General features: G+C 27.5%; 1 protein-coding gene and 1 pseudogene across 2 annotated transcripts; both read left to right on the forward strand.

The window, feature by feature from the left end:
* Positions 1–313: 313 nt before the first annotated feature.
* LOC149054032 (uncharacterized) lies at positions 314–3,296 on the forward strand. The gene is made up of 4 exons (XM_089230712.1): positions 314–349; positions 2,223–2,355; positions 2,444–2,616; positions 3,282–3,296. The coding sequence occupies exons 1-4, from the start codon at positions 314–316 to the stop codon at positions 3,294–3,296; spliced, it is 357 nt and encodes a 118-aa protein (XP_089086838.1).
* Positions 3,297–9,922: 6,626 nt separating this feature from the next.
* Positions 9,923–13,040, forward strand: LOC149054033 (uncharacterized; annotated as a pseudogene). Its single transcript, XR_016192368.1, has 4 exons — positions 9,923–10,037; positions 12,078–12,509; positions 12,587–12,670; positions 12,769–13,040. The product of XR_016192368.1 is annotated as an uncharacterized LOC149054033 (transcript).
* Positions 13,041–13,468: the final 428 nt, after the last annotated feature.

The following is a 13,468-nucleotide window of genomic DNA, read 5'->3' on the forward strand; positions in this document are numbered from 1 at the left end:
TATCAAATATATTATTCTATTATACGGCATAACATGTTGGGATTGCACCAACAGAAATGATATCAATACATTGTACATTACACAAAAAATGATTATAAAAGTAGCATACACCCTACCATTAAAATACCCATCAGATGAACTATTCAACCATGCTAATATATTATCTGTTAATAAATTATACATTAGGCAAATTTTAGTTAAATCCATATAGAGTCATACACTCAATGCTACAGAAATAATAGACAAAAGAACAGGAAAATACAATAAACCGTCATATACTTTATTAACTAGTTCTAGAAATTCTCCCAATTACATGGGGAAAACTATTTTCAACAATTTAAGCAACAAAGTAAAGAGTCTAATAAAAAGTTTATGTGAAAGTCAATCCAGTAATACCAATGTTATAATTAATAAAAATCAAATAAAAAATGCAATAAATAAAATAGTTAATGACCTTGATGATAATGTGTGTATCAATAAAATTATAAAAAGTTTATATGTATAAACATAATATTGTATAATCTATATGTAATGCTGATGTTAATTTTTGTTTCTTAAGTTTACATTTATTTTATTTAATTATATCATATTTTTATTTGTATAAGTATCTTACGAATTATGATATCGTTGAACTCCGTATACCAGATACGAGCTTTTAGCTCAGTTGGTATTGGTATCAGCTATTATTAATGTATTTTATTTTTTCTGTAATTATTTAATTGTAATTGTTTTGGCTGAATAAATAAATAAATAAATTATTAGGTTTATTATATAAATTATTTTTATGGAACTTTTTTTTAAATACAATAATATATAGGTACTTGTCAGTTGTTATTATCACACATTCTATAAAATATTATATTTCATATATATCCTATATAGTTAGTTTTTTAATTAATTAGGTACTATGTTATATTTTAACTGGTTCAAATACTATTGAAAAAGTGCAATAAATTCTTATAATCTATTATTATTATTTTATCATTTTAAATTCTAAGCAAAACGATGAATTAATTATACAAGCATGTGTTTTTTGTTCTAATTAATATATATATATATATATTATATTCATGGGGGATTTAACATTTACATATTATACTATAAATTGTACCTCAATTACATTTTCAAAATATTACAATAATTTTAAGTTTTACCTAACTTATTTATATCATGAACCTATTTACACATTTAATTAAGACAATAATTTAGGTAATATATTTTATTTTACACTATTATAATAAGTAATCAAAAACTAAATATCAACCTTTAATAGGTAATACTTGTAAAATAAATTACTTATTATTATTGCAATTATTATCTTATATAAATTTATATGTGTTTTTTATATTCATTGTTTAAATTGTAAATTAAATTGTTTTAAATTGTTGTACAGTGCTTTGCCGTTTTTAAAGATAAATAAATAAATAAATATCAAAAAATATTTCATGAAATATACTTGATATAGGCTGATACCTAACAGATCGTTCCAGCTTAGACTTGTTTTTGTTTAAGTACAATGATAAATCATTGAATTCAAATTTAATGCATCCGTTACAGTGACCCACTCCATATCTATAGTACAATAGAAAAGTACCCAGTTGCCACCATTTTGATTTTATTATGTACACAATATTAAATACTAGTTACCCGTTGATAACCATAATAGTACAATACCTTGAGTATATTGTAAAATTTTATTTTATTATTTAAATCATTGGCTCCGAACCTATAATATATAAGATGTGGTGGTTGCCACACCTCATTTAAGGGGTGAGTACCCCCTAGCATAGGTAGTTTCCATGGTAGCTTAATTTTCATATCCTTTAGAGGTAGGTGGGTGTATATAAAGGAAAAATTAATTTCGGCACCACTGATAGAAATAATCTATTTTCAAAATAGATTTCTAATAATTGTTGTTTAATATTTACTAGAAAAGTCTATGTATGCCATCATAGTGGTTTCAATAAAATAAGCAAAACGGACAATAAAAGAGGAAGATCAAAAAATACCCAGTGTAATGCTAAAATTGATATTAAAATAAAATTAACAACTAAGGATACAAAAAAAAAAGATAAGTTTGTAAAAGTAAGTAAGATAATGATTTATAATTAATAATTAGGTACTTAGGTTAGGTTTAAAATTTTGGAAGTATAAAGTTGATTTAATTTAGAAAGTACCTATAATATTTAAGAGTTATTAAAATTAAAAACTTTCTATTTTAGGATGGATCGCCAGCTATAATAAAGATCAATAATGATCATAATCACAATATTAGATCTGCAGAAGCTCTATCATTTTTAAAGCCTTCTAAAGAATGTAGATTACAGTTTGAAAATTATTTTGATGATGGTTTAGGTAAGATAAAATGATCCATTGAATTATTAATTTTAATATTTTATCTACTGTTTATTAATTTATTTACTCACAATAATATTATGTTCAGGTATATCAGAATCTATTAAAATGCACGAATCAAAAATTGAGTTAGAGCATGGTATTAACTTTGATGAATTGGCTAATTCCACTATCAATCCAAAATACAGGACAGTTCGCCATTGGTATGATGTTTGGAAAGAAAACAATCTGGGATCTTCTAATGATATAAGTGTTTTACAGGTAATTACACAAAATTCAAAAGTGTTTTTGCTGTGAACTCTAATATTTCCTTTTTATATAAAAATTATGATTATAAAAGAAAAAAAGATCAGTATATCATAAACTATTATAATTAGGTATTTAATTATCAAATGTGTCCTTACCTAAGTGTCTATATACAAGTTAGTATTAAATAGTTATTATAGAAAATAAAATAAATAAATAAATATTATATCATTGGTAAGTACCTACCTAGAGAAATAAATAAAACATAGAATCTATTTTCATAAATTTGAATATTTTAAAATATAAGAAGATGAAAAGTGAACACATTAAGTAACAGACATATATTTATATAAGTATTATATTTAAAAATTATAATATATATAGTATGTGTAGTTTTTGTTTTTACCTATGATTAAAAATAAACATTTACTTTATTCAAAATTTGACTGCATAGATATTTGTGCAATAATTATATTAAATAAATAAATAAACTATTTGCTCATCATCTTATACAATGTATATGAATATGATAGTTTTATGTTATTAATTTATACGCACCTCTGAAGTTTTCAAATTTTAAAATAAGTAATTTTTATTTTAGAAACTTGAAGAGAAGAAAAAATATTATGAAGGTAACGGAATTATTGTTAAGTACTCTGAAAATCCATTTGCTGTTTTAGTCATCACCTCTATAATGAAAAGAGCTCACCAACTACCATTTGCAAAAGATATCGCTTTTGTAGATAGCACTTCATCCTGTGACATTCAAAGTCATTCAGTAACATTCATGTTAGCACCATGTGGTGTTGGAGCAGTTCCTTTAGGCATATTTATAACAAAAGGACAGTCAACTGAAGACTATAAAGCAGCTTTTGCTCTTTTAAAGCAGTCAATGCCTAATGGTTTTAAAGATCAAGGGTTTCCCAAACAATTTGTTATTGATGATAGTGAAGCAGAGAAGCAAGCACTTCAATCAATTTGGCCTGAATCTAAAATTAATTTATGTAGATTTCACATACTACAATCTGTCTGGAGATGGTTGTGGGATACAAATCATGATGTACTTAAAGATGATAGGAAGATTTTGTTTAAACTATTTCATAGGATTTTGATTGCTACAAGCTTACATAGTGCTGAAGAAGCTTATATGACAGCAATCGGTCAAATTTCTACAGAATACAGTTGTATTAATAACACTGTAATACCTTTAAAATATGAAAAATGGATTAAATATGTTAATAATTATTGGAAAAGAAAAGAATTGTGGTGTTTGGTATTTCGAGATGCTTCTGTTCATGGGCATCAAACTAATAATTTTTCAGAAGTAAATGTTCGTATCTTTAAGGATATTGTACTTTCTAGGAACAAAGCATACAATGCAGTTGCACTGGTAGATTTTATTTGTACTGCATTAGAAGAATATTATCTGAGGCGTTTAAGGACTTTTGTCAATGGGAGAAACGATACAGCTCGACATATATTTGAAGATCAACTTAAACGAGCAACAAATATTCAAAAAGAATCTATACACAAATTATCTGAACATATGTATAGAGTGCAGTCTGAAACAGAAAATACTTTTTATGAAGTTGATGTAACAAATGGATTTTGCTCTTGCCCTAAAGGGAAACTAGGAGCATTCTGCAAACATCAAGCTGCTATTTACCATCACCATGAAATGAATATGCCAAGTTTACCAGCTATTAATACAGAATCACGTTACTTATTAGCAAAATTAGCATTCGGTGAAAATGTGCGTGACAAATCATTTTACATGCCACTTACATCAGAATCAAACATTAAAAATAATGATACAACATTGGAAGAAGGAAAAGATTTACATCATCATAATAATGATCAACCTCATTGCTCAATAAGTCAAACTGATACAAATAACTGTAACAATGATCTTGAAAATACCTCTGCTCATGATTATAGTAAAGAAATTCAAAGTTTATTGACAACAAATTTAAATAAATATAAAAATACAGTTTCAACTTCAGTACTCAGCAAATGTTTGGATAGATTAAAAAAAGTTAAGTCTCCTGCAATGTGGGAATCATTTTTAAGTACTGCTGGAAGCAAAATATCTCTGAGACATCGATCTCGTGCAACAATTCATGTACAGCCAACAACTTTGGCACGAAGAAGATCTGGAGTTACGAGAGGTAGTAAACGACTGTCTGTGGGACGTCCAAAAAATAATGATCCCCCCAAGAAAAAAAGAAGAAGAAATTTAGCAGAAAATGTAGAAAAAAATATACCAAATGCTAAATCACACGGGGTAGGTCATTAAGCTGTATTATTAATTATTAAAATATTATTATATGTATACTATAAATTATTATTAAAAATTGACATAGGCATTAATTTATTATTTATTTTATTTATCGTCACTTATTTTATTTTGATAGGTAACTAACTGTTGTTAGCTTATCTGTGGATCAAACAGCATAATATGTGTTTATTCCAATTATGTAAATAACTTACTCACAAAATAGATCAAACATATGTAAAAAAAAAAAAAAAAAACAAGGGAAACAAAACGATAGAAAATACAATATATTATAGGTAGTTGTTACTTGTTTATAATAAAACTAATTTATTCAATGATCAATTCATTTAAAAGGTGCCTATAGTCTATAAAATGATCATACTACATAATTTATTGCAGATAGGTAGGTACCAAATAAAATAGTAATACCACACCACTAGGAGTTGAAGCAATATAAAATAAGAATAATACAATTATTCATAAAATCTTGCGTTGTAGAATAAATAAATAGTAGATATTAATGTATTACTTAATAACAAAGAACATATACCAAACAAAAAAATTATAAAATTAGTTATGTTCAAATCTATCTATGCAATTAATACCTACTAATTACAAACATTTTACTTTCTTATACATTATTATATAAAACAAATACAATACAATGTCAATGTGTGGGTATCTAAATTAGGTACTATTATCATGTGTAATAATTTGTCTTATCACTCATATCTAATAAACTATCTTTATACATATTTTGTATGTAACTAAACTTGGCGGGAATTTGAAATCGACCAATGGGAGTGCGTGGATGAACACGGGTGCTGAAACAGACCCCAGAATGCTTATATGCTGCCGGGCAGCCGTCAGTCGGCAGCCCGCAGCCCGCAATACCGGGATTCCCATCTATATTGGCGTTGCCGGCTAGGTTATTATTATCACAGAACGATATAACAACAATAATAATATATCTTAAATCATATTAATATATTATACAATCAAACATGAACTCTATATAGTTGATGTAAATAACTATAAAATATTATTTCATAATGAAAATAATAATTTTTAGTTTTTACTATTTAATATTATTATTTTTTTTTGTTAACAATTAAATAATCATATATTATATTTATACTGATCTCTCATATATTATTACGCGATTCATATACACTATATGTTTTCATAAATCCCAGCAGGCCAGCACCTTGTCGGCGGGCGGCGCGCGGCGACTGTTTTATATACAATATAATAAAATAATAAAATATTATTATTTATATTGATGATTGATTAATTATATATAATTACTGTAGATTATAGAATATTATACTTATTTATTATGTATAATTATTATTTATTATCATGTCGTTGCCAATCGGCCGTGGCGGTAAATATGATGTTAATAATATTATCCTATAAGAACTATATTAACCAGCTAATATTGTTTAATATCGCATCTATATTTCGTGTCTGAATTGTCTGATAGGTACCTACGTTTCGTAAAATAGATAGAAATTAATTCCATTAATTCAAAAAAACAATACATTTTTCAAAATTACGCAGCTGATTATAGAGGCTTATTATAATATATAAATATTATATTTGGAGTATTATATAATATTATATATATACCGAAAAGTACCATAATATATACATATTATGTATTGTTAAATTAATTTATTAATTATTATCACATAACTCAGTTATTTTTAAAATATTTTAAAAATAAACGGTAGCAAATATTTTCAAAAAATATTAAAAGGTTATGTTTAAAATATATATTGTATGATAATCATAAAATATTTCAAAGAAAATGTTTTTAAAACCTTTAAGAAATAATCGTCCTGAAATATTATACGATATATATTTTTATAATATTTTTAAAATATTTACTGAGAAATATTATTGTCATGACCTTTAAAAAATATTTTGTAGACATTATCATCACCCAAAATGCTATGTGGGAGAGTATCTCAATCCGAGGGAGAAGGTGGTTTGGGGTTATACCGCTAAATATTTTTGATTTTTTATAAACTTTACTTAATGCGTAGTTATATAGGTATAAACTGGTTTAATTAGTATAGATATTTCACTATATTTTAAACATACTTGTTACATATTATTAAGTGCCTATATTTAATATTCTTAACCCCCATTACCAAATATTGATCCTGGTTTTGACATGGACAGTAAGAAACTATTATAAAAGTAGTAATGAAAATATACACTGCACAAAATCAATGTCGGTTCAATTAGTGTCTTCTCAGCATGTTGTACCATATTATAGTATATAATATACAACATATATACTATACAATTTAATTTACATGTTACATGATCTATACATCAAGTTTCTAAAATTATATTAGCATTTCTATGAGTAGATAATGTTATGTGACTTATGAGTTATGGATAGGTTAATGAATAGGTAAAAACCTTAACCTTCAACCTAACTTCAAACCAATTTTAAAATAATTAATAAATTTTACGAGTTTAATGTTCAATTTTAAATTTTTTATTCTGTATTTAAAAAAAATAAATTATATACTGTTTCCCTTGTTATTTTGTTTCCCAGACAGCCACAAAGAAGTAATAGAACAGCTAAAAAAAAAAAAATTATTATATTTCAGATGCAGCATTTTTTTTTTTGTTTACTCCTAATCAACCTCAAATCTACATACATACTATTGAGTTTTTTTAATAAGTTAAAAAAAAAAAAAATAAGAAAATTGTAAAACAAGTACAAAATTCTCGAGAAAATTCTTGTGATAATATACTATTTAATTATTCATTAGTTTATTACAATTTTATTGAATGTTAAATTTTTAGATGTAAGTCCAAGGGAAAAATAATGAACAATGACCACTCAAAAGCTATTATTTTAGTCGGCCATGAAACACATCCAGCTAATGAGTTGATGATTCATAATTTTAAAAATATATGTCATCACTGATGACTCATCAGCATTCACAGAATGAACGAACTTCACTTCGCGTTAAATATAATGAAGTAACTATATCTAAATATATAATTATTGTTATAAATTATATAAATTGTTTTCGCCACAACCGCTCCTGCCATGAGGTTGGCGTCTGCGACTTGCACCTAAATTGGAAAGCTGCTAAGGGATAGTGAACATAATATATGGTATACGATTGAAAAATAGAACAATATCTTTTATAAGACCTCTGAATATATATATATATATATTAATTATGCTAATATGAAACATTTACCCACCAGTGATGGCCAATCTACTGGGAGATAATACATAAAAATATAGCAAATGCTGAGTTAATACAAATAATATAATAAAAAGGGGAAGACAACTGATCGTACAATAAATAATACATAAAAGGGGAAGGATAATCTCCGGACCGAACTGGACTGGATGCCGAGCTGCCACACACGCTGCGAGCTGCACTTGATGTAGTAACAGGAAGATTACCACGTACCGAACTGGATTAAATAACGAACTGCCAAACAAGAAGCGAGCGGCCTTTGTCGTAATAAGAATAGAATCTTCTGATGTATAACAATATCACACGATATAAAAGGTGAATATAATATAATATTATATAATAAAAATGCTGAACTGCCATGCGCTTTTTACGAACGGTAAAACAAGAAGAATAATACAAAAACTCGACGCGCCATGTGTCCACACACACACACACACACCAATACAGCGGGACCCGGCCGCTGTCCGAACTGGAACGGGGGAGAGTGGAAGTAGCGTTCTCACCCAGTATGACCAACTTCACATATGCTGAGCTAGCAGGGCGGTCTTACTTCGTGCACAAACAAAATAATATATCTTTTAAAAACTTATATTATAATTTCACTTTTAATCCAATTTAGACTTGTGCCATGGCAAAGTTTATTATAGTGTTCATTTTGGATCATTTGTATCACATAAAAGAACAATGCAAAGGTATAGAAGGCGAAACCAGCCTACCAACCCTATTACCATGTTAGAATTTCACGAGCAATTAATTGGTGAATACTCACATCTGGTAACAATTGATGATGAACCATTATATTCAGGCTTGGTTAATAATACTGAAGAAGAAGGAGTTACTCTTCTCTTTGTTTTTTCAGGAGTAAAAGAGTAAATATACCTAAAAAAAATATACAATGTTATACTTTTTTTATACTAGTACATAAGACAAAGTTTAATACAAATTTATTTTTAGTATACTAAAAAATAGTAAAATATTTTTAAAGGACGGCACTTTTTCTGCAGCCCCATCTCTCAATAATGAATGTAGACTGTTATATGTCATAATGGGAGTTACATTCAATACTGTGAGTTATATACATTTTTCTTTAAATATGTATATGCATTTTTTAACTGTTGTTTTTGTATAATATTTTTTCATAAATCAATATTAATTTAATAACATTTAATTTATTACCTGTTTCCGGTTGCTCTTGCCCTTATGTCAAGAAAGACAACCAGGGCATATGCAGCTGTATTTGAAAAACTTTAAAGTATTGAACCACAGTGGCAGCCCGAAACAGTTATCATAGATTTTGAACTAGCCGCTATGGCAGGAATTGAATTTATATTCCCAGGCATAAGCGTCCGAGGTTGTTAGTTTCACAGCAGCCAAGCTATTTGGAGGAAAATTGGGAAAATTGGGAATCTTGGTAATTTTATATTGTGTATAACACATATTAAAACAATATTTTCAAATGTTTCTATAAAATAACTATTTCATTAATTTTACAGGAATTACTGAGTTGTGCACTAGAGACCGTGGAGCATATGATACTGACCATATGATAATGGCATTACCATTAATACTAGGAAATAAAATAATTGAAGGGTTTACGTCCATACAAATACATTATAATGCAAATAACAAATAAACATTATCAATTGAGAATCAAGAACGATTTGAAAGATTTTTTCAGTATTATAAAATGACATGGATAACAGGTGAGTAAAATATGTTTTGTATTTCCTAATTTTTATATTATTTTTTATTGAATTATTAAAATTTAAGAATTATTAATTCTTTATTAGGTGTTTATGCAAATATGTTATCTGTGAGTGGCGCAGTCTGGAGAACAAATAATGTTCTAGAAGTAAGTCATTAACACTTAAAGATGCACATTTGAAGCAATCATAAACCCGAGCCATGGGTATTTCTAAGTAATATACTAAATTCACTAATATTAAAATTATAAAAAAATAAATTAAAGGAGCACACAATACAAAAAAAATGTCTACATTTTTTTTAAATGTTAAATTATAGTAGCTATCGCTGAATGGAATGATTTGGTGAAAATCCGATGTAAAAAATTATTACTTTATGAGATACAATATTAAGAAATGTAGAATAACCGCATGGCGTCATTGACCTCGGCTCATTGTATTATTGTATTAACCGCCTGATTCGGACATCTTTGTTTGACAGCATTTTTAGGGGATGTTACAGTGACATTTGTTGTCTCCGTCTCACAAGTGCGTAATATAGGTACCAAATTGTACGCTCAGCAGAACACGTGTATCTCTGTTAGTTTAAAAATTTGAGTGAATTGACCTCTAATAAAATTTAAAAGTTAGATTATTATCTTGACAATGACATAATATGCTTTTTTAATTTAATTTTTAATTTTTAATAGCATATAATGTCATGCATTGTCTAAATAATAATCTTACCTTTAAATTTTATTAAAAGTTAGGTTAATTAATTGACTCAAATTTTTAAACTGTCTGAGATAAACGTGTTCTGCTGAATGTACAATTTGTTATGTTACACACTTGTAAGACGGAGACAACAAATGTCACTGTAACGTCTCCTTAAGTTCTAGCCACCTTAGTACCTTTCATTAATAACTAACCAAACCTATTTGAGCGGAACAATGAACATATTGGTTTTATAATTTTATATTTGTGTCTATTATCATCTTGTTGGGCAGTAAAGATCTACCACAAGATAGGGGGCATCTATACTGATAGGACAATGAATCTAGTCGGTACATTCCTCAAAAGTAAAAATTTCTAGTAGTTTTCAAAAACATTAGAAAAAACCAAAATAATTAAGGTTTTTGAACAGGAATTTGTACGCAATGCCTATTTTCAACAAAATCAATTTTAGTTTTTGGTTTAACTCAAGGATTAATGTGAATAACTAAAATAATATACTATATATAATATAATATTTATTTTAAGCAAACAAAGAAAAACAATATAAAAGTTATAAATAAAACATTAAATCAAGTTTGCAAGTTGAATAAGCATAGATATGCATGTAAACGGATGAGCTGGGTTCATGTTATGATTAGGTGTTATAAAGTATACAAGAAAAGTTAAACATTAAGAGTACGTAAATTATCTTTAAAAGTGGACATTATGACCAGGATAAAAATGCTAAAATAGTGTTAATATGTTTCTTATACTTATTAAAATTATTCAAGTTTAACTTATATTTACGAAGTAACATTCCTTTAATCATTAGACTCTGTGTACCAAAATTAGTATGATTAAGTGGCACAATTATATTACAGTTGTTTTTTATTCTAGTATTATAACAATGCAAAGGTTGAAATGGACCTATTATTTACTTTATATATGTACATACAATAAAATCGCTCGTTCATAAACTTGAATAATAGTTCTGACTCTTAATTCTGAGTAAATTAATTAAGTTGGATACAATTTGGGTTTTCCAAGTATAGTTTTAATCATTAAATTGATAGTAGTAGATAAAACATTAATATGTGCGGAGGTATTATACTTACATTGTACATCCCCATATTGAAATACCGTAATAAAAAAAAGTAACTAAAAAAAAATTAAAAAACAAAAAAACTAAAAGCTGTAGGTACTTTAATTATTCTGATATTCAATAATTCACTTCTAATTAACTGCTTGAATAGAAACTGTCTTCCAGGTTTTCAGGTCACTCATGAGATATGTCATGGCCTGTTTGCAACTAAAATATGTCCATTTGCCTCTTATGTTCCAACTTCTACTTTTTGGCCACTCCACAATTATCTCAAACCGTTTCACAATTTCCCATGGTGCGCGGCCTATTCCAGGACTTGCTAATCTAATCTACCTACCTACATTAAACAATTTATTAATGGGAATAATCCAATTATATATTGTTAAAAATAGGTTGACTTTTGAATAACTACTATTATTAAATAAGTTTAGTATTGTTAACAAATATAACATATATTTCAGATGCTTTAAAAGCCTATTGCACTGGTGCAAGGAATGACTATAATGTGGCAATAGATGGTGGTTTTATTAGAGAACCACAACGTCGAATTTGGATTGAAAACCAGAGAAAGTTGGATTTGGCCATGAGGTTGTTTAATGAAAGTTGGTACACCATATTGGAGTTTCTGACTTGTACTCGTCATGTAACACCAACATTTGGTGTGATCCGACCACAAGTGTCTCATAATTCGACAGCCAACGCTGAGCCACCATCATTAGCATCAATATCGTATACAGAACTTCAACCACAACAATCCATCAATTTACCACCACGTCAAACGAACCACTCACCTCAGCCTGTTGACGACCATCAAAACAATAATCTTGTTCTTCAAGCAAGAGCTAGGGAATTATTGATGATTCAGAGAAGAGTTAATGAAGCAGAAATAACCAGTTAATAATAATTCGTTCATTAACTTATAAATTATAACCAATTTTTCTTTGTATTCTGAAGTATTGCTTGTTTTTAGTCTTGGATTTGATACACAGAATGGATGATGATGAAGTGGCGACACCATCAGAACGGTTTTATGTAACCTGACAAGACCTAAACTGTAATTACCAATAAAAAAAAACAAATATTTAAATATCAAGATAATAATATGATAATACAAATTGTAAAATTTAAATATTATATTTTCTTACATTTCAGTTTTACCATTGATAGAGCCAAAATGTTGCATTTGTTTGTACTCGCCATCGACAGTTATCGCCTCTCCATGTAACCACCAAGGATTGTGCCAGCCATGTTTCGAGAGTTATATAGCAATGCCACCACACTCAAATATTCCATATTACCGTTGTGCTTTATGTAGAGCTGGAGTAGAGTTGTACATGATTCTGGACTAAATACAATATAATTATTAGTGATTATGATACTTATACATTACATATAATATGTATATTAATATATTATGAATACCTAAAATTCACTTACCACAAAATAAATTACATGTGTTTATTATTGAAACAGATACCTAATAATCAAACCTATCACCTAACCAAATAAAAAATTGTTATACATTTTTGTCTCCATTTTTATATATATAGAGATTTGTATGTCATAATCAATACACCGGATTGCATGAACAATCACTCAACAATTAATGAATCAATAGTGAGTTAATGATTTAGTGGCCAATGATTGGTCGATTAAATTGTAGATATTAAACCATTAATCAATTTTTTATATAACCTGACAAATAATATGAATATTAGAAAATGTTACCCTAATTTAATAAATGGCCCATGATTTCACTACCTTCTACCTAGCAAAGATAATAAAATATGGATAGAAAATAATATAAGGATAGGACTTATAATATAATATTAAAAATGATTAAAACAAAAAC

The sequence above is a fragment of the Diuraphis noxia genome, unplaced genomic scaffold (assembly GCF_037042655.1).
Source record: "Diuraphis noxia isolate RWA-SAM2 unplaced genomic scaffold, SU_Dnox_SAM2 contig0013, whole genome shotgun sequence".
NCBI classification, from domain to species: Eukaryota; Metazoa; Arthropoda; class Insecta; order Hemiptera; family Aphididae; genus Diuraphis; species Diuraphis noxia.